This window comes from Engraulis encrasicolus, chromosome 11 (genome assembly GCF_034702125.1).
Source record: "Engraulis encrasicolus isolate BLACKSEA-1 chromosome 11, IST_EnEncr_1.0, whole genome shotgun sequence".
NCBI classification, from domain to species: domain Eukaryota; kingdom Metazoa; phylum Chordata; class Actinopteri; order Clupeiformes; family Engraulidae; genus Engraulis; species Engraulis encrasicolus.
The window spans coordinates 12,800,009-12,823,024 of NC_085867.1; the positions used below are offsets into that span (position 1 = coordinate 12,800,009).

Genomic DNA, 23,016 nt, shown 5'->3' on the forward strand with positions numbered 1-23,016 from the left:
CATATCAACTTCAGAAAATATAAACTCGTCTTACCTGGTACAGCCATTTCCACTGGAAGGGGACTATGATTTTGATGAGAATGGCAATTATGCGTGTGAAATAGATGTAACAAACAATCTGTGGCAGAAGGAGAGAAGGGGAAGCATTAAGCAGTTTCACGCCAGACCGCTCACAGTAATGTCGGACGATTGTTTCAGCTGGATCTTGGACAAGAACTCTAAACCATGTTTACTCAATACAAAGCAACACATGCACCATGGCATACTGCATGACTCAGCAAGCATCACTTAAAGGGACAGTTTGGTCAATTTCAACATGCAGTTGTAATGCTCACACTACCCTGGACTTGCCAGTGCATGAGATTTTTTTTTCTTCTTCTTCAGCCGTTTCTGAGATCCTGGTCATTGTAATGGGGGCAGCTCTTTGTTTACATTTCAAAAAAACATTTTTATTTATTCCCAAAAACATCCAAAAGGTTATAAAACATCAGCAGACAATTAGCAAACAGCAGTACCTTTTGGGAAAATATTTGGAGTTGGCCTATGTTTCATTTTTTAAAAATGTAAACAAACGCTGCCCCCATTAGAATTGCTCATATCTCGGAAAGGGCTGAGCCGAAAAATGTGGCATCACCAGGTACTGACAAGTCAAGGGTAGCGTGAGCAATACAACTGCATGTTGAAATTGACCAAACTGTCCCTTTAATACTGAAGACATCAACAGGGAAATTGAAACAGGGGTCGGAATTAAAAGCGTCAAGTAAACGTAGCCACTATGAGCCCCAAATTGTCACTTTAGTAAGACATGGCTGAAAAGCAGTTGCAAGGCTTCTCGACTCTGGAACCAGGAGAAATATTGAGCCACTCCTTAGTGTAGAGAAGATTGATCTTTCACAGCACAGTCGTAATTCAACTTTTCAACTTTATTGTCCCCAGAAGGGGCGATTAGGTGTGCAGCAAGTCATAAGCATAGACAGCAACAACAGATACCACAGGACAGACATAAAGTGCAGTGGTCAATAAAAGGTTAAAATGACCATAAATATAGTTATAAAAAAGATAAAAACACATCATGAATAAATAAAATAAGAACATCATCATACAATAAAATACCATAAACAACGACGCCAGAGATCAGGTCAAGAACTCAATCAGGGGGATGTGAATTTAAAAGGGAGATGGCACTAGGGACAAATGAAAACCTAAATCTGTTGGTCTTGACCGATGGGAACCTAAAGCGTGATCCAGATGGAAGTAGCTGAAATTCAGAGTGGAGGGGGTGGGCCGTAACAGATAAAATGGACTCAGCCTTCCTCAAAGTGGCTTTTTTATACAGGTCAGTGAGGCTGCTTTGGCTGGCACCCTATAATTTTGGCCACTGACCTTCACGATTTTGGCAAGGGGTGTTTTTCGCTTTCACACTGAGGTTATTAAACCAACAGCAGATAGAAAAAGATAAAACCGACTCAATGTAGGACCTATAAAAGAGTGTCATCATGGTTTTGTCAACATTAAATTTGGCCAGCTTGCGTAAACAAAACAGACGTTGTTGGCTCTTTTTGCAAATATTTTCTGTGTTGAGGTTAAAATTTAATTTATTATCAATAAAACTACCCAGGTACTTATAGGAAATCTACCACATCCACAGCCTGCCCCTTTAATGGTAGTAGTCAGAGCAGGGAGGGGTTTAATTACGCCTGAAGTCAATTATCATATCTTTGGTTTTTGAGACATTCAGGTGCAGGTGAGAACTATCACACCAGGCAATAAAATTCATCTAAGATGGGACCATGATCTTTTCGTTCCCCTGGAGAAGGCTGAGGATGATGGAGTCATCTGCAAATTTCAGTATGTGTCGGTTTGCGTGTTGGCTACGACAGTCATTAGTATACAGAATATAGAGCAGAGGAGACAAAACGCATCCCTGGGGCGATCCTGTGGAGGATGTAATTTTGTCAGAAAAATACCCCATTTACCCTCACTGCTGCCTGGGTTCTGTTAGTTAAAAAGTCCAGGATCCACCCCACTAAACCATTATCCAACTTAAAATTCTTCATTAACTTATCAACTAAAATATGTGGAAGAATTGTATTAAAAGCGGATGAGAAATCTACAAATAAAATCTTCGCATGCGTGTTGCTGCCCTCAAGATGTTTAAATAACATATGTAGTAAGGTGGCAGTGGCATCCTCTACACCAAGTTGGGCCCTATAAGCAAACTGTAGAGGGTCCAGGAGTCTCTCTGTGGCAAGTAAAATACATCTTTTCATAAGTCGTTCAAAACATTTCATAACCAAGGAGGTCAGGGCAACAGTCTAAAATCATTAAGGACCTTAGGGTGATTGTGTTTAGCCACAGGGACGATGGTAGCGTGTTTCCAGATTTGGGGTACTTTCTGTGACTGAGAGAGAGATTAAAAATATGATAAAATATTGGTGCAAGCTGCTCAGCACATGACAATGAGCAATCTACCCCCTATGTTATCTGACCCAGGACTCTTCTTGGGGTTAGTGTGCTTGAAGGCCTTCATCACAGAATGAATGTTGAAAGGTGGGAGGACACTGTCAGTAAGATGGTGTTTCAATTCTAGGATGGTGTCGTTAAACATTGGTGAATCAAACCTCAAGTAAAACGAATTTAGTTCCTGTGCAAGCAATTTATCACAGTTAAAACCATCCAACACCACTTTAGAGTCTCTTTTTTCTTTAGTCCCAGTTATGGTCTTCATACTATTCCATGCAGACCCTAAATTATTTTCCCCCAACTCCCCTTCAAGCTTATCTTCATAATCCCGTTTTGCCCTCCATATTTGTGATTTCACCTCTTTATTCAGTTTTTTAAGTTCGACAGTATTTCCTTCTCTAAAAGCACATTTTTTCTTGTAAAGCAAGGTCTTCAGTGATGCTGTTACCCACGGTTTGCTGTTAGGGTATATTTTAATTGTCTTTTCCGAAATTACGTTGTCCACACAAAAGGAAACATAGCTGCTGACAACATCTGTCAGGTTGTCTATGTCAGAGCATGTGTCCGTGAACACCTGCCAGTCCGTACAATCATAGCATCCCTGTAGGCTGCATATGGAATCTTCAGTCCAGACTTTAACTTGTTTGGTGAGGGGTTTCTCCCTCTGCAAGACAGTCCGATAGTTCGGTATTAAATGCACGCAGTTATGATCCGCTCCACCTAATGGGGGAAGTGGGAGCGCTTTATAAGCGCCTTTAATCGACCCGTAACATAAGTCCAGTGTTTTATCAAGTCTGGTCGGACATGTAACATATTGGTGAAAGTTCCTTAAATTGTTTTTAAGAGAGCAGTGGTTAAAATCACCGAGAATGAGAATGAACACAGGCGCTTCCGGGGATAAGGCCTGCAGAAAATCAACTGAAAATCAACATGAGCGTAATTTAATATCCCATCCCAACACATGTTTTTCACTGCCTCACTGTACAATGCAGGAAACTACAGAAATTACTGGCAAACAGTATCTTTTGGTCATCTGAGTAGACACTATATGACAAAATGCATTAGCTTTGTGCTTTCAGATGGCCGCTTCAAAAACACAAGAGGACAAACTTAATCTCATTTCTGTGGTCCACTGATGCGGAACAGCCACAACAAACCAAATAAAGTTGACACCAAAGCAGAAAAACAAAAACCTTACACGCGCACAAACACACACAAACACACACACACACACACACACAAACACACACACACACACACACACACACACACACACACACACACACACACACACACACACACACACACACACACACACACACACACACACACACGTGAGGGAATGTCATCCACGTGTGCATGCAATGCTCATTATGACTTATTACTCACCATCACATAATAGTGTCTGAATAGCTTCAGCTGGGCCAAATTGATAGCAGCTGTGAAGACAAAAACAACAACATCATCATCATCATCATCATCATCACCATTTCATGAGCTAGTAACCTTGTTAGCAACAGATCTGTCTGCAATGCAATGCAAAGCAATGCAGTCTAGTCGGTCCATCTGCTGGAAAGGGAAAAAAAGGAAAGGCTACTGTCTGTTGGTCTGCTCAGCGTCAACGATCACTCAGGGAGGGTTGTGTTGTTGTGTGGTGTTGTGTTGTTAGGAATCCTAATGGGGTGTAATGCAGCAGCAGGCAGCTAGCACATCATCCATGCCCAGCTGTTTCATATGAACTGCTCTTTTACAAAACGCTCTATATACATTTTCAAAACTATTCCTAAATTAAGTGTTTTTTGTTTTACTTTCTCTGTTAATACCATTGTAATCAGTGTTTTAATTTTGTTATGGAAATATCAGATAACACTAACGCAGCTGCAATTTTTTTCCTTATGGTGTTAAAATCAGATTAAAAAAGGTTTATGAAAATTGTATTTATATGGCTTTTATAGTGTTTTGGAAAAGAGTTATTTCATCTGCTACTGTAGAGGCCCCCATTATAAAACCTGAGTTGCTGAGTCATAGAGGACACCCATCGCTCCGACCTTCAGGGCTGCCTGCAACCCCCCTTTTCAACACACACACGCTCTCACACACACACACACACGCACGCGCACACACACACACACACACACACATGCGCTCTCACACACACACACGCACACACACACACACACACACGCACAAGCACACACACAAATACAGGGCCCTCATACCGGGCAAGCGAGGGCCCCCAAAAAATATATTGCCCATATAAAACTAAAATAGTTTGCGGGCCATCAAGTCAGTGCAGTGCTGGAGGACATCAATTGAGGACATGCGAAGAGAAGAGCAGCCTAGCGCAGCGGCCTTACACAACCGACTCTGGACGAGTGTCAAAAGCTTAATTATGCTTTAAGCGTAGCTCTTGGCAGCATACTGTACACTCCCCCCTAAATCCAAACAGCTCTGCCTCCATTTAAAAAGTGTTGCATCTAAATTTGGGATTTACACAAGCACACAGATTACCATCGTGGTTTCAGTTCACAGTCAAAACTGTTTTCATGACCGTCCACCAGAATGTTGCTGGTGCCCGTTCCCGCACCAGTTACTGAAATTTCGGAACAAAGTGCTGAACAATGTGCTGAACAGTGACCGATACTGTGATGTGCACATGTATTTTACCAAATATGGCCGCGCATTACTCGGGTCAATCAAGACGAAACAACAAAACCAAGTCTCCAGATCCAGAACGATCAGATTTTCAAGGGTGAACATGTAACTCAGTTCCAGCTCAGGTGTGGGGAATGGCCACTAGCACAGCACTCTGTTGGCCTGAACCTGCTAATACATAAGCCAGAAAACATCCAACTTCCTCTCCACACCCAGTACTGCTGAGCTCTGGAGGGTTGTACGTAAGAGCACATACGGTGTGTGTGTGTGTGTGTGTCTACCGTCTGAGCCCTACATAACTGGTTCCCTAAAGTAGCAGTGCAGTTGCCGTGCTTAGCCCAAGCCTTGCTCCTAACTATCCATAACTACTCAAATAGTTCAGAGAATGCTGACGAGGAGGAACACAAAGAAAACATTTCCACAAGGTAAAATTATGAAAACGCTCGACTTCAAAGGGTCTACAGCTCCCCAGGCTATTCTACTATTAGGAGTTATCTATTCCATTAAGTGTTACTACTCTTTGCTTTTCATTCTGCACAAACAGACAACGGTGTTGACTCAAGAAATTTCCGTCTTTGAGGTATGCTGGAGGCAAGTGAAAAGTGGAAGTGAACGGTTGGGGTGCTAACTGCTGCATTTGAGCAAAAATCCATGCAATTTCTCCTTGAGAGCTACAGTCTCTTAACCCATTGATGCCTAAAGCACCTGCAAAAAACGCCTGCTGAATGCCTAAGCCCTTGTTGGGAGAGTTGCCCTCAGCCTATAAAAACCTAAATATCTCAGCCTCTGAAGCACATAAAAACATGAAACATGATTGCATTTAAGCCCCAAGACCCTCATCTTGAATTAGAATGTGTTCATTCAGCCTAGGGCTGTAGTACTCAAGTCTCTCGTTTTGTCTCGGACTTGTCTTGGACTCCGCAATTAGTTGGATACAGACTTGTCTTGGACTCGGACACTGGTCTCGCCAAATTAGGCTTTTGGACTCGCCTGGGTCTGTCTTTATTTTGATTAGAACACTGGCCATCATAGATTCTAAAGTGGGGCTTGAAACCCAATAACAAACAAGTTTTTCTTCACATCTATGCTATATAGGTCACCCTCAAACATTCACATCATTGACATTCATCCATTTCATTGTTGAACACTGACTGACATGTGACTTGGACTGTGGACTCTGTCTTGTCTCGGACTCGAATCTATTTGGACTCGGACTTGTCTCGAACTTGACTATATTGGTTTTGGACTCAACAAAGGTAGACTTTATAACAGCCCTAATGATTATAAATACCATACCTTTGCCATCTGTTGCTGAAGCCTCCTGCAGATGTCTTATTGACCTGGGGGACAAAAGTGGCAGAGGAAAAGAATCAGACAATTCTCAAAACAACTGAAAACCATAGCGAGTTGTCCGTGAATGGCTTGCAGAATAATGTGATTGTACTGACACTAACCTGACTCGAACAGGATAATGAACTTTCATCATCTTTTTTTTTTACTCTGAAGTGCAACCTCATAGAACATATCCAAGAGCGCACATCCAAAATGATGGGGCTGCAGTCAGCGATTGTCATATCGACTTAGAGGACAACGCTGGCACAGTTGCATTATTAAAGACGTATCTGTTGCAAATATGTTATTTCACACAAACACTATTTCTATTGAGAGAAGATAACCATCCCAAATAATAGGCATAAACAGACACTAGAATACTGTGTAATGCAGTACAGTATGACCGAACCAGAGACTACAGGGAAAATTATATTCCAAATAAGTTATTTCACGCAAACACCCTATTGTATTATGAGCAGCTGAAAATAATGGGGAGCGACACACCAAGGAATGACAATGTCACCGTAACACTGTGGGCTGCAGCGCAGTATGACCGTACTAGACTGCAGGGAGGAGGATGGAGCAAATAAGTCATCTCACACAAGCACCCTTTTTATTATGAGAGGGTCAAAATCATTGGGAATGACACGCCACAGAATGGCAACGGTATCATAACACTGTACTGTACAGTACAGTATGTTGCAGTGCAGTGTGATGTCATATCATGCTCCATGGATGTCGCAAATCAAGTATCTCACAATGTATAACGCAACAACCCTTTTATGATGAGTGGTTCCCAATATTGGGGAGTGGCTCAAACTATAGGGCAGCAGTGGCCTACAGGTAAAGGAGATGGGCTTTACAGAAGGTTGTGTGTTCGAATCCCACCCTTCCACTGCCTACCGCACTCCATGGCTGAGATGCCGTTGAGCAAGACACCTAACCCCATACTGCTCCAGGGACTGTAACTAATATCCTGTAAATATATAAGTCGCTTTGGCTAAAAGCGTCAGCTAAGTGTGATGTAATGTAATGAGTGGGGTGTCTTACCAGACTACGGGGAAGAGGATGGCCCCACAGCACAGCAGGTCTACCAGGAAAAGGATCTCCATCCACAGCCCGTACTCACTGCTGCCCTCTTCTGTCGACTCGATGATGATGTAGGCCACATTCGCCAACACCTGTTTGAATGGCGAACAGAAGACGTGCATCATTCTTTGCGGTCTGAAAATATTGCATCTTTTTTGTTATTTTGACCATGTCATTTTCTGCAAAACAAATGCTCTAAATTACAATGGTTTCATTTGGAGTTTTGGGGAAATGTCAGTGGTTTGTAGAATGGAACCTTTTTTCCCCACTCAAACAGATACATATAAGTGGTAAATTCAGAGAAGCAGATAATATGACAATGATCTCTTATTATTTACAAATGCTGTATACTGGAATGTAAAGTCATTGGTTTGAACTGGTACAACTTTTCCCAAAACCGAGTGCAGCACATTCAGAGTATTGATGCACTACAAGGCAACGCGACCATCCCATCGCAACACCAAATCGTGTCAGTGTCGTCCTCAAAGACACTTTGATAACTGTAGGCTTTAATGATGCGTGAAACTGCTCGGTGTTGTGACTAGACTGCGGTACAGCCATACTGTCAACGGGTACAGCCCACCCCTGCATCATGCTCAGCAATTGGGTGCTAGACACCTCCCGATATGGTTGCGAAGCGAGGAAAATCTTAAATTGGAGATTTCTGAGTTTTTCCACGCGTTGCAAGGGGCACTCGTGTCGCATCACGTACCCACCATGTTGTGCAGGAGCAAAATCGCTTCTCATTGAAAATGTGTAGAGCAACGCGATGCAATGGGCGCGCCACGCTGCAGTGGATCAATACTCTTTAGTCTATGTGTCGGTGGTGATTAAAACGTTCTTCCCATTCTCTTCTGCAACAGCAGCACCTTTTAAATGCAGACTACAGTTGCCATAAACCATAGAGGAACAATGAACTCCTGACGGCAAGCTTACCTGAAGAGGGATAACGATCATGAAGATCTTTTTGTCTTTGTCGGAGAGAATATGCTTGACGAATGCCCAGCCAGTGCCTATCAAGGCTATTGTGATGAACAATAGTGCTCCCTTCAGCCTGCAGACAGAGGTATAGGACAGGTTCAATACAAACTCAGCTGAATGTGTCTGGAGAGAAGACTTTTCAGAGCGTGTGCACACACACACACACACACACACACACACACACACACACACACACACACACACACACACACACACACACACACACACACACACACACACACACACACACACACACACACACACACACACACACACGAATGGCACATTGAATGAATCTCAGGTACTTTATGTGTCTGGAGAGAGAAGACTTTTCAGAACACACTTAAACACACACAGACACAGACACACACAGACACACACACACACAGACACACACACACACAGACAGATACGCACAGTAAATGTGTCTTGAATGGCAAATTAAATGGATCTCCGGTACTTACAGGTGCGTAATGTAATAGACAACCGCCCAGCCCTCAATGGGGAAACCCTGATTTGAGATGTAGTAGTAGTCAATCTGAGGGAAAGACAAAAAGAAAAATAGTCAGACACCCTAGTTGCGTCAATCGGAAAATAAATGATATGCATTTATGTCCACACAGTTTTATCATGATGTGTTACTCACTGCATGGAAGACCAAAGAAAGAGATTTTGTGAAGGGGAGAGCTGCCATAAGCCAGTGGATTTTATAGACATCAGCACTGGGGAAAAAGCAAAGCAGTGCAGTCAGCATACAAGCAAAGAGCAAAAAGATAGTCTGTCTGCACAGGAAACAATTGATCCATCTTAATTAAAAACTATATTTTAAAAATAAAAAAAAATGTTTCTTGTGGCAAAATTTGTGAGGAATTAAAAAGCTGAAGCTGCGCAAACAAGCCGAAAATTACGGTACACACACATGCTCAGATAAACGGACAGGATAGAATAGAATAGAGTAGACTAGAATAGAATGCCTTTGTCATTCTTCACAGAACGAGATTAAAAGCTTCACCACAAAGCGTACGCATAAAGATACACAGATGTAGCGATAAATTATACAGTAAACCTACTGATTATGAAACATTACATCGATAAACTTCTGCAAATCTCTGGAGATACTGTACACAGGCACATAATAGTAACCGGATTGAGAATAGCGTGGCCAGTAGCACCAAAGGGATAAAGTGACATTAGCATTAGCAGTGCAAATATACACTACATGGCGGTTTTTAGCATCATAGGCATCCAATGAAGAGATAAACTGACTTTTGGCCTATGGTGAAAGCCCAGACTCATTCACTCATTCATTTCATGTTATACTCCAGGGGTGAATTTCTCAAAACCAAAGTTGCTTACTACATTAGCTACTTTGTTGTTTTCAATGCATTTTCCCATTGGCAACTACCGAAGTTGCTAACAGGCTAACAACTTCTCTTTTGAGAAACTCACCCCAGGCTTGTCGGGCTACATAACCTCAGGACACTCTTAATCCTGTATAACACCCTCCGTACAGCTCGTCTCAGAACAGTTCGTCCACCAGGACATGGGCCTAACTACATCAGTATATAATTTGGGAGAGGATTAATTTACCTTGGTACACCGAATGACCAGTAATGGCAACGACTGGTACACCAAATGACCAGTAATGGCAACCTGAATTCAGAGGCTACAATCCACTGTGGCATATTTAAAAAGCCATGGTTTTAACGTTCCAAATACCCCATGTGGGGAGGTAAAAACAGGTGATGCACACTGTCACACACAGCATGCAGTCATCGGGTACACCTAATAACTTGCATGTCATTCATATAGGACAGACAGCATGTCCTGTTAGATGTCCCAAAGCTTATGGTGCATTCCAGTCCCAAATAATCCTAGTAGGAGATCGCACTTATCCAACCTCCTACTGCGAAAAATGCTCTGGAACGCCAGTCGAAGTGGGAGCTCCAAGTAGCGAAGTCGGGGTGACTCGCACTACTCCCACCTCAACAAATCGAAGTCGAATGATAATGGTGGCCCCCATGGAGCCGTTATTTTAAAATGTCAATAATTAGTGAAACTCCATTTCTCTTTTGTGCAGCTGTTCCAAACACAGCCATTTTTACTCAACAGAATATTCGTGTTATTACATGATATTGTGTCAACATAAATGTAAAATATGACAGAGTTATAACTATTATGGCTCTTTTGGCTCGTATCAAAACACTTCGCCAAAGTCAGCTCAACCGCGGCGGTTGCCATGGATGTAGAACTTCCACTTCAACTGTCAGGAACGGCAGCTGAAATATCCAGGTAGGATATGTGCGATCTCCTACTAGGATGGTTTGGGACTGGAATGCACCATTACAAACTGGTGTAGTGATATGGATGATATGGTCACAATGCACCATCACTGCCAGACAGGGTTGCCAGATGAAGCTGATGATTTTCAGCCCCAAAAATGCTCAAAACCCGCCTGAAAGCACTAAATCCCACCCAATTCTATTGATGTCTATGGCCAAAAATTGGGTTTTTTTTTCTGCTAAATGCCATTTTTACCCGCAGACTGCCATCCAAAGCAGCCCAATTGGCCGGGAAACTGCCCAATTTGGCAACACTGCTGCCAGAGCTTTTCTACAGCTCTGCATATTCAATGGTGTGGGCGACCTCTTGTGGATGCAACTCAGTAGTACAGCATTCTTCAAATGGAGTCATTTGGGATCATGTGTGGCAACCTTCATATTAATCATTGAGAATTGAAACTACAGTATACCCAGTAAATTCCACCTATACCCATCTTGCGAGTTACCCCAGTGTTTATCTCTAAGTACTTAAAGGGACACTGTGAGATTTTTAATTGTTTATTTCCAGAGTTCATGCTGCCCATTCACTAATGTTACCTTTTTAAGTGAAAGCGAAGTGAAAAGTGAAAGTGAAAGTGAAAGCCTATCTGGGCAACTCCCATTGTCATTGTGACACAGCACTCCACAGCACGCAAGTGCACACTGCACACAATGAAATTGCATTTATGCCTCACCCGTGCAAGGGGACAGCCCTCAGTGGCGCCCCATGGGGAGCAGTGCGGTGGGACGGTACCATGCTCAGGGTACCTCAGTCATGGAGGAGGATGGGGGAGAGCACTGGTTGATTACTCCCCCCACCAACCTGGCGGGTCGGGAGTCGAACCGGCAACCTCTGGGATGCAAGTCTGACGCCCTAACCGCTCACCCATGACTGCCCGTTTTTCATGAATACTTACCACCACCATCAAATTCTAAGTATTCATTATGACTGGGAAAATTGCATTTTTCATACATGAAAAGCTGGATCTTCTCCATTGTCCACCATTTTGAATTTCCAAAAATGGCCACTTTTAGCTGCAAAATGACTCACTTGGACCATACTAGAAAATATTTGAAAACTTTCATGTAAAGATCAAATTTGGCAATTGGCAGCTCAGTTTCAATGAGCAGCATGGTTGCAGTACCATTTTTGACCATTTCCTGCAGTGTCCCTTTAAGGAACGGTCTCTCCTCCAGACCCCTCATAAAGATATGCTACAGACACAGCTGACAGCCCCTGCTTTTGGCCGACTTGGTAACTTAGTCACGGGCAAGCTGGATTCAGAAGTTACAATCCAGTGCCACGTATTCCAAATGACCTGGTTTTACTTGACGTTGGTGATGGTGATTGCCTGGTTGAATGATCGGCCGGTTGAACTGAACAGGTAAAACCAGTTCATGTCCAATATATGGTACTGGATTGTAATTAATAAATCCAGTTTGCCCGTCACTGTTGGCATGTCCCCTAATCCCACGAGCCCTTAACGTCCAGACTCCCATAATAGCATAGTCAGAAGTGAGGCTGCAGGTTTGAGACGTGACCTGTGTATCAGATGGCCCACTTGTGTCAGTGCACTGACGGTTAGTGCATAGTGCTCACAGTGCACTGGGGTCTTTAGTGCATAGTGTCGTGGAAAAGTTTGAGCACTATGCACTGTGCCCTCACTGGAAGTGACAGGTGAGCATCAAAATATCGTCAAAATATCGGTTGGTTACTGTTTATATTGCACAGCGTCTCGTACTTGTATTTACATTTCCTTCACCCCAACGAGCAACTATCACGCATATAATACTTGCCTTTGGCATGAACAGGTTGGTGTCTAGGCAACATTACTTACAGAATTAGGAAACTGTTGGCCAAACTCTTCTACTGAACTGAACGCCACGTTTTTTTTCAGTTTCATCATCAAAATGGCGACCGATTAGTGTGTGCAGTGTCCATTGTTCAAGCACAGCTTTTTTCGCCATTGTTAAGGCATTCATCTGGGCACTTTCAGTGCACTGAATTGAAAATTGAATATTTTCAGCGTGAGCGCCCTACGCACTGGAACATAGTGCCCGAAGTGCACAAGTGCGCCCTCTGAGACACAGTTGTGAAATGAACTGGACTGTGCAGGGTGACCTGGCTTGGCTTCACTTACCTCCTGGTGTGCAGCACGTGGACCCATATTGTGCCGATGATGAAGAAGAGCATGGACATGAAGATGTAGAGCTTGGGCAGCGGGATCTCCCCTGCAGATAGGAAGCTGTTGGGGTTCTTCTCCTCAATGTTGATCTGAGAAACAGATATTTGAGGCATCTCTTTAAGAAGGGTTTTTTTCTTCTTACATTTAAAGAACACAAACATGCATGCACAATGCTGCAGAGATTATAGTCTTGAATCTTATGCAAGAAGAAGCCACTGTCATGTACTTAATAATAATTAAAAGAATTAAGTCCTGGACAGATTTAAGCCAACAACTACCTCAATAAAAAAAACAAGTTTACATTCATGAATGTGCTGCAGCACCGATGGATGGAGCCATTGGAAAGCTCCGTTTCTGCCCTTTACAATGTCATTCATGACATTTGCTGCGCTTCCACCTCGTCAACAAAGTCAGTCAAAGTAGCTGCATTAAATTCTACCCATCACAATGAACCTGATGAGACATGGTATGAATTCACATTCGATTGTCATTTCAGAGAGCAATGACATAGTAAACTTGAAATTGAAGCAGAATGAGCTGAATTGTCAGTAAAAAGTATGGTGGGAGGGATATGGCATTGTAAAGCTTTTGACCAGTAGTGTACAAGTCCTGATTAATGAATGACAAAAGTACTTACGTCAAGGCTGAACTTAAGCACATCAGTCAAAGCATTCCTGCTATAGCAGTTGTAGAAGTAGAAGTTGTATAAGCCTTGTTGGTCCTCAGTGGTGACATTGAAGTAAAACTGTGTGCGTATAAAAAGCATTAAGTACCAGTAAACTTCAATGGAGCATTCAAACAAAATAACAAACACTTACCTGTATCAGTACAATGATTGCAGCATTTATTGCAGCACTAGATTGCATCAATTTAAATATGTAATAATCTCCCATCATCCATTGTGCTTGTGGCCTCCTGATGACGTCGCCCGACGTCATTGATGAGAGAAGTTTAAAAGCGCAATTCAAAGGTCATTTAGTCATTTGCCCCCAAAAGGCCCTCAAAAGTTATTGTGTCTTGACTGACAGCAGGGAGACTTCATTGTTTTCTCCACAGAGGCGGAGCGTCAGCCAAGCGCAAGGTTACAAGCACAAGTTGAGGACAGGAGTTTGGATAATGGAAGGGACACCAAGTGTGGTAAGAAACTTACCCTGAAGGAGTAACTGGGTCCCTTCTTCTCCAGTGGATATATGGATTCTTTGTTAAGTGCCTGGAAGAATGAGCTCAATGTTTACACAGACAAGCTAATGCTACAGCGAAAACAGCTGTGAACACTTATAAAAAAAAAGAAATAATAAGAAAAGAGGACTGTCATTAAATCAATCGTACCAACAGAGGATCCTTGGTGTCACCTTCAACAGCATCTGTGTACCCAAAGAATAGAAACAAGTGCAATTGGTGAGTAAAGCAACAATTTACAGAACAACAATGAAAAATGAAATCCTGTACAACCACAGCTTTAAATACAGCTAGTAACTGTAGTATGTAGATGTTACAATGCATTAATCAATCCAAATGATTCATTCAGGCACATACAGTAGCTTTTGTTAAGGGGAATTACAGATTCAAATCAGAGTTTCATTATATGTGTGATAACTTCACATCTGAAAACAAGGACAAATAACCAACAGAACCATTCCCATTCAAAGGCATTTTATGCATACCTTTCTTCTCCTCTTTGGCTTCGTCATCTTTTCCTGTTTTTTCCTCTGTTACAACTCCAGCATCGTCTCTCAATATTGGTATGATTTGGGGAAAGAGGCCTTTCTCTGCTGAGGTCTTTATAGTTACTCTAGAACACACACATAGAATCAGGTGACAATCAAGTGGGAATTTTGGAGGGTGTCTTCAGATTACAGTCCCATGTGGTTATGATGAAGTCAGTTGACTTAACTTGGCATTCACATAATGAAAACTATCTGACTGATTTTGGGTTGTACTCGTAATGCGTATTGGTGGGTAGGGACATCAGTGACAACATTTGTCAACATTGTCAATACCCCCTAAAAGCCAAGAACAATGGTTGAAATCAAGTCAGAAGGAGGAAATCTGAGACATACGAATGAGTTGCTGAAAAGTCTGAGGGTGGTGGCTATGTTCACAAGGAAACCACAAAACAATGGACTGGCAGTCAGATGTCAACTTAAAATAAATGGATTTAACAACCAGACAATACATTATCAACATTACACTTAGCTGATGCTTTTTATCCAATGCGACTTACAGCCATTTAGGTACAGGGTATTGGTTACAGTCCCTGGAGCAGTGTGGGGTTAGTTGCCTTGCCTGCTCAAGGGCACTTCAGCCATGGATAGAGGTGTATAGAGAGGTAAGGGTGCAGGATTTTAACCTGCAATCCTCCGATCTTAAGTCCACTTCTCTAACCACTACAGGCACGTGCACTCCAATACGGCAGGGGAGGCACGGCCTCACCAGCTCCAGATGAGAATGATGAGATGCAGTTAATGTGAATAATAGTAACAATAACAGCTATTGTTTTCGAGCATCTGCACCATAACTACCATTTGAGCAGTATTTAAACAGTTTCACTCATTTTCAATCATTTCCGTGGCCAAAATCGTAATATTTGCCCATTTCATGTCAAATTGCTCCGAATACGCTGAATTTGGGGCAACTCTGAACTGGCCTCACCCCGGATTGCGCAATCCCTCGTTAACAAAGTTGCGCGCATGCGCCATGTTGCTCGTTCTGTGAATGCAACCTGGTAATATTGTATTAAACGTTTTTATACACTTAATAGAAGTATGTATGGAGTGCCCTCATTTCCTGATATTTTTAAAATATTTTCTACGTGTGATTATCATTTCTTTACTCTGGACGCTTTGGCATAACGCCCACTGAAAGATACAATGGTGAGGCGAGCAGTAGCCTGGCCGCAGACTCCTTCTGGTGTTGAGTCTTGCTGGACAGTTACGTCATAGCGAATCTGAAGTTCACAATACAGTCAGTCGGTGTTGTTGGCTAGCTTGTTCACGTTGACTGCTACAAGTGGATTTCATAACGAAACTAAGAGCATTCTCAAAGTTGGATTTCCAAGGGGGAAATATGTGATAAAGAATGGAGGACCGACAGAGCTGAAGGGTTTTCTACTCAGGTGACCGGTCAGAATAACTACCCGATCATTTCAAAGTGAGTGGTACAACACTGCAGAAAATATTGTTGTTTCCCCTGTGTCTTGTTTGCAACCCGGCGAGAATGTGTGGAAGACCATTCGCATGGGATTTTACGACTTAACAATTTACTAAGGACTAAGGAGCCTCACGAAACACAAATCCTCGCGGCTACTCATATTCAATGCCAAATTGCTTTGGACGTTTGGGGCGACGTTTGGGGCTTTGGATGAACAGCACCGGCTAAAGTAACGTTAGCATGCACAACGCCAAAGTGAAGGAAAAGAGCGGCGCATGGACCTGATGCACGAGTTCAGGTAGGACCAATTTCCTATGTGTGTGAAGCCTGTGCTTGTGAGACCCGTGGGGAGGGAGAGAATCCGCCGTGATTCTTGTCCAGTGTGGTAGCTTTTGTTATGGGCACCGGATTCTCATGTGCCCGGTAAACTGTTTGTAAAGTTGAGTACAGGGTACCGTTGAGGTAAATCAAATATACCCGTGTAACTACAAGACTCTGATTTAATTCCAAGGTGTAGGCATAACAGAAATGACAGTCCCAAAATATTTGGTGACCATATCGAAGCGTGTGTAATATCTGTTTACGTTGACATTCGCTTCCTGCCACACCTTTGTCCCACATCGCTTGCTGTAGCCTCGTACAAGTAGATGTAGGCCTACATTTGCACGAGAATCCAGTTCGTATCACGAAAGCTATCACACCGGTTTGTTCGCCGTGGTGCTCAGTGGTCTATATGACACCATGTTTTGAATCCTGTGTGTCTTGAGCATCCGCCGTGATGCTCAGTCTACATTGCTGCTGCTGTGTGGTTTATGTGAGATCACTGTTTGAATCCTGTGTGTGTGTGAGAGCAGTGGGCTGTGAAGGAGCTTACACTCTCCACTACTCTCCCCTCACCTACCCTCCTCTTCTCCCCTCCTTTTCTCCTCTCCTCTCCTCTCCTTTCCTCTCCCCCTCTCCTCTCTTCTCTCCTTTCCTCTCCCCCTCTCCTCTCTTTTCCCATCTCCTCTCCTCTCCTCTCCTCTCCTCTCCTCTCCTCTCCTCCTCCTTTCTCCTCTCATCTCTTCTCCTCTCTCTTCTCCTCCCCTCTCCTCCTCTCTCATCTCCTCTCTCCTCTTCTCTCCTCCTCTCCTCTCCCCTCCCCTTCTCTCCTCTCCTCTTCTCTCCTCTCCTCTCCTCTCCACTACTCTCCTCTCCTCTGCTCTGCTGTCCACATTGGTGCTGTGTGGTATATGTGAGACCACTGTTTGAATCCTGTGTGTGTGTGTGTGTGTGTGTGTGTGTGTGTGTGTGTGTGTGTGTGTGTGTGTGTGAGAGAGAGAGATCTAATAGCATTTTCTCTGCGGAAATGCAGTAAGCTTATGTCAAAATATGTAGGCCTACCTTATGTTAAGAAAGCTGCTATGACATATGGAACTTGTCGGTAGGCCTATTTGGCAATTATTTATTTGAAAATCTGATATTGAAAAAGTTGCCTCACCAGCCATAAATCCCAGCGCACGTCACTGAACCACTATCCCACGGCTGACACCCAATACAGTATGTATTTTCCTATAAAGTTATATCATTATTCGGTGAAATTGTGCATGTTTCTAATTTCTTTAGTCAACAACAGTATAGGGAACAGCCAGCCAGCCAAGACACAATCCACATAAATGTCATAATGTGGGTGAATAATTATCCCTCAGATGTGCTATAAATTTGTCATTTAATTACTTTAATGTGATCTACATCACTAAGGCTTGCAGTGTGTTCCCTGAACTGAACAATGAGTGACAGCTGATTCTATTATTTTTTGCAAACCTTACTCAGTTTTGTAGAGGTCCAACAGAAGCAGAACCACTGCGTCACTATTGGGTGTCTTTTTCAAGACACAAAACCCTGAGTCATCGTCCTGACAAGAAAACAAACACAGAGACAGGCAATTTCACTCTTCAAATTGAAGTCGGCACTCAGCATTTTAAAACATCATGACAACTCATTAATTAACTGGTAATGGATGGAAGGAAGAACAATGACAAAATCAGGGATCATTTGAAAATTTGATTCAAAACCCGTTGGACATGTGAAACACAATGGCATGGCAATGAACAAAGTTATCAATTGTCAACTGTAAGCTGTGACCTGTTTATAGGCTTCAGTACTTTCCAACAACGACAGCTGGATTTGAGGCACTTACCAGATATGAGGCAAACCCATTGCTGTTGGTTTTGTCCAAAATAAATCCCAGCTGAAAGGCAGAAAATAGCAGTAACTTAGTGAAATAATTTAACTGCCGTTTAATTGTGCACTATGAAAAGATAATAGCCATCAATGAGTCTTACCGTGCTGCTATCAACCTCTCTAATGTCAACCTCGTGTATCATGAGGCTGTTCAGATTCACAACCATGTAACCATCTTTGTAAAAGCCAAAGGTGTTGAGATGGACCTTTTGCCGGATGTCATCCTGAAATAAACAAAGGTGACAGTGTTTGTTTTGTCGTGACAGAAAGCATGTAAATCCTACTCGTGTCTTTTCAGCCATTGATGTGCGCAGCTATTCTGGACTTTACGGTCCCATTCACTTCAATTCATTTTTTTGGCGTTTTACATATTTCGGACCGTGCGGACGCCGCTGTACTCGTGCGAGGAAAACAACAATTGTCTCGGGTGCTAAACATGGTCATGGAACGGCTTCCTTAACCAGAATGGTGTGTGTTGTGTTATTTCGAAGATAATTAAAGAAAATCTTATTACAATGGGATTTCTCATAGGCATGGTTTTGCATGTCTCTTATCTCTTTTCATGTTGACTGAGCGATCACCGTTACAAGTTTACAAGGTGCCCAGCGCACATATGTATGCATACAAAAAGGAAGAATACATTTCACAGTGTAATTCTGCAAATAATTCACTTCAAAGTTAAGTGTTATTACATAGGCACCATGGTCATCAATATGTGTGTAAGAACAAGTGAAAAAACAAATCGGTCAGTTTGTCAAAGAGGAGACGGTAGATATGCACCATAATACACAGTATTCATCGAAATATGCTCATGAGTTGTATGCTGAAGAAATACTGTACGCACAAATATCTATTTACTGAATTAGACTAATCATGGCCTATCAGAAGTGAGGTGTAAAAGCTGTCCTTTGATGGGCCTTGAACCCACAACCTGTGGAATGGTAGGCATGACTCCATCCACTAAGCTACCACAGTTTCAGTAGAATTTGTTTGACCAGAAAACTTCTTGTTGTGCACATTATCACAGCACTAAAAAATCATATAGGCCTACAATCATTTCTTCATCATACTTCAGACAATGAGGTAATGGTGCAGGGAAAATATATTTTATATGATTTATTGTGTTAAAATGCACAACGACGACATATCTTTCTGGTCTTAACATTTCTTATGAAACTGTGGTAGCTTAGTGGATGAAGTCATGCTGTCCATACCATAAGTTGTGGGTTCAAGGCCACTCAGCATTCAACTTTTACTCACGTGTATGTAACCTCACTCCTGATATAGGCCTACATTATAAGGCTTATTGGGAAAATAAATATTTGTGCCTTCAGTATGTCTTCAGCATATCTTTCAGGAGCACATAGCGACACATACTGTGTATTATGCTACATATCATCCACAGTGTCTGCTTTGAGAAATTAATCATTCTCAATTTGCACTACTTATTACATATGTGGTATGATCTGTTAACTTCAGAGTTACTTATTTTCAGAATTACAGAAAGTTCTGATCATTCTGCACATTGTAAGATGAAATGGTGATGACGCAGTGAACATGCTAAGAGATATGAAACCTGTCCAATCATGCAAATGACATCCCACTATAATAAGATTTTATTCAATTTTCTTCAAAACAACACAACACATTGCAGAAATTCTTGTAGCCATCATATGTAGGCCTATAGGATGTAATGGAAGCATTTACACATTGTCAGCAGCGCAAGCACCCTTTTCTCACAGACCCTTGATGTGCCCTACAGACAGACTTGAAGTACTTTGTACATGGGCCCATCTAAAACATACAGTACAATGTTAAAGGGACAGTTTGGTCAATTTCAACATGCAGTTGTAATGCTCACACTACCCTGGACTTGTCAGTGCCTGAGATTTTTTTTTCTTTCTTCAGCCGATCCTGGTCATTGTAATGGGGGCAGCTCTTTGTTTACATTTCAAAAAAACATTTTTATTTATTCCCAAAAACATCCAAAAGGTTATAAAACATCAGCAGACAACTAGCCATCAGCAGTACCTTTTGGGAAAATATTTGGAGTTGGCCTATGTTTTATTTTTTTTAAATGTAAACAAACGCTGCCCCCATTAGAATTGCTCATATCTCGGAAAGGGCTGAGCCGAAAAATGTGGCATCACCAGGTACTGACAAGTCAAGGGTAGCGTGAGCAATACAACTGCATGTTGAAATTGACCAAACTGTCCCTTTAAGATTTTGTTTGTTAATTCTTAACCTACAAACATGGAAAAGACAGAGGAGATGAAAGACATTGGAAACTTCTTGAATGTAGCAATCCCATTACAATAGAAACAACATGAATTGTTTGCCAATTAATGACTATATGTAGTAGCCTAGCCCAGTGGTTCCCAACCTTTTTCTTCAGGGACCCATGTTTTTACTATTGTAAGGTTTGGTGACCCAGCGCCCGCATGAGAGGAAGTCACTCGATACGCTCTGTCTCCTACGAAAACTCATTTTAGTCATCATTTTATTCCTCAATTCGTCTTTGTTCAAAAACAGAATAAATGTTTAATGTAGCACTTAAATTTTGTTGCTTCTATGCATTTGTCATTTATTCAACATGGGCTACATATGGTATTAAAATGAAACCCCTTAAACTCAAGAGGGCTTCGCGACCCCCTGTGGATCTTTGGCGACCCATAGGTTGGGAATCACTGGCCTAGCCTATAATGCAACCTTTGTTATATAGCCTAATAGTGAGTTAAATTGAATCCGAATGTCTCAGCGTGCCCTACAATATCGCCCCCCTGTGGCCACATTAGCTAATGAAGATAATGTTGCTTGAGTGATATGTGGCATGTGCATTATTGAGGAAAGAGACGTAGGCTATGTGCCGTCAGTATTTTTCCTTCATATCATTCAGAAGCATGGTGTGATGCATACTTTGTACTATGTTGCGCATATCTACCATCTCCTCTTTGACAAACTGACCGATTTGTTTTTTCACTTGTTCTTACACACATATTGATGACCATGGTGCCTATGTAATAACACTTAACTTTGAAGTGAATTATTTGCAGAATTACACTGTGAAATGTATTCTTCCTTTTTGTATGCATACATATGTGCGCTGTGCACCTTGTAAACTTGTAACGGTGATAGCTCAGTCAACATGAAAAGAGATAAGAGACATGCAAAACCATGCCTATGAGAAATCCCATTGTAATAAGATTTTCTTTAATTATCTTCGAAATGACACAACACACACCATTCTGGTTAAGCAAGCCGTTCCATGACCATGTTTAGCACCCGAGACAATTGTTGTTTTCCTCGCACGAGTACAGCGGCGTCCGCACGGTCCGAAATATGTAAAACGCCAAAAAAATGAATTGAAGTGAATGGGACCGTAAAGTCCAGAATAGCTGCGCACATCAATGGCTGAAAAGACACGAGTGTAAATCCTGCAGACAACTTGGATGTGCAGCCTGGTCCAACTTTATTATGGTGTAGAGCCTCCGGCTTTAGTAACGACCACAAATGAATCCTAAACAACCCAGCACATTCGAACAGCATGTGAAAAGTACAAACATTTCCTGTGAGTGAAAATTATCAATATTCCATCTTGCACCAGAAATGTTGTCCATTGGCAGTTCTATTCTGCCAATGATTCGTTAGGTAGTCTCTCAATTTAAATTATACTACATATCATTGATTGTTCGATACACAGACCATTTGACTATATATGTGTGAACTCGAAAATTAAATAGATGCACAAAGGTCACGTCTACAGAATTCATTTCGTCAAGTCAAAGAGTTCAGCATCCCCAGCAGCACAGCTAGCTTGCTTGCTAACATGCATACTCGGGCGCAGACAATGCCCATTCAGACAAAAATGATAACCTGGGAAAGATTTTGAGTAGTTTACCGACCTTAAGTACAAGGTGGTGCAGTCGACCGTGGCATCCAATGTAAAAATATGACAGAAATACCACAGCAACCGCACATATATAGCTTTTGTACGTCGCCATCTTTAAAAATCCATCTCTCTCTTTGCTTCCGGTAGAAATGACGTTTAACCAAAACGTAAACAACGGGGGCATGGCGCGGGCGCAAAACTTGCGTGGGTGGGAGAGCCCATGCGCGCAGGCTACATGGTCCAGTAAATCTAAATTTCAAACACTATAATATCCCCTCTACCCTTTGTATAATAAAAAATAAGTTGTTGAAATTGTCTTGCGTTTTCTGATCATAATTTGTAAAATTAATATTAAAAATGGTAATCAAGAATCTGTCCAATTATGAAGGGGTCTGGGTCCACATAGGCCTAGTACAATCAGAAAACCCAGTCATAATGGCAATTTACACCATAGATAGCAGTGAAATTCATTTAAGAAGCTGGTGCAACCACATTTATCATCTTTTTGAAATATTTATTTCCATTGCCTTGGCATATTTACTGCCAGTGTCCGTCAACGTGGTAGAATGTAGAAATTTAATTTGTCTACTTCATCGTAAAGAATTCACAGTTTACATATTACCTCTGAAGATCAAGTGACAGATGGTACACTAAAGGTAAAACCAATCAACAGACATTACCGTGGGAATTGCATATGGTTTACAGATGCTTTGGCTACAGCACTATA

General features: G+C 42.0%; 2 protein-coding genes across 2 annotated transcripts in view; one reads left to right on the forward strand and one right to left on the reverse strand.

Moving 5' to 3' along the window:
- gpr107 (G protein-coupled receptor 107) overlaps window positions 1–22,437 on the reverse strand; it is a 31,033-nt gene extending 8,596 nt beyond the window's left edge. The window contains exons 1-16 of the mRNA XM_063209908.1: window positions 22,303–22,437; window positions 18,502–18,624; window positions 18,357–18,407; window positions 17,986–18,071; window positions 14,692–14,819; window positions 14,357–14,391; window positions 14,178–14,237; window positions 13,665–13,772; window positions 12,983–13,116; window positions 9,167–9,242; window positions 8,985–9,058; window positions 8,476–8,593; window positions 7,501–7,631; window positions 6,415–6,458; window positions 3,853–3,902; window positions 35–118 (exon numbers count right to left, since the gene is read on the reverse strand). Of these exons, the coding sequence (XP_063065978.1) occupies window positions 35–118; window positions 3,853–3,902; window positions 6,415–6,458; window positions 7,501–7,631; window positions 8,476–8,593; window positions 8,985–9,058; window positions 9,167–9,242; window positions 12,983–13,116; window positions 13,665–13,772; window positions 14,178–14,237; window positions 14,357–14,391; window positions 14,692–14,819; window positions 17,986–18,071; window positions 18,357–18,407; window positions 18,502–18,624; window positions 22,303–22,401 (1,401 nt within the window). The 5' untranslated portion in view covers window positions 22,402–22,437. The remainder of the gene's footprint in view (window positions 1–34; window positions 119–3,852; window positions 3,903–6,414; window positions 6,459–7,500; window positions 7,632–8,475; window positions 8,594–8,984; window positions 9,059–9,166; window positions 9,243–12,982; window positions 13,117–13,664; window positions 13,773–14,177; window positions 14,238–14,356; window positions 14,392–14,691; window positions 14,820–17,985; window positions 18,072–18,356; window positions 18,408–18,501; window positions 18,625–22,302) is intronic.
- The window catches only part of setx (senataxin), a 1,003,984-nt gene that overhangs the window by 356,368 nt on the left and 624,600 nt on the right, over window positions 1–23,016 (forward strand). The gene's annotated exons all lie outside the window — the stretch shown is intronic.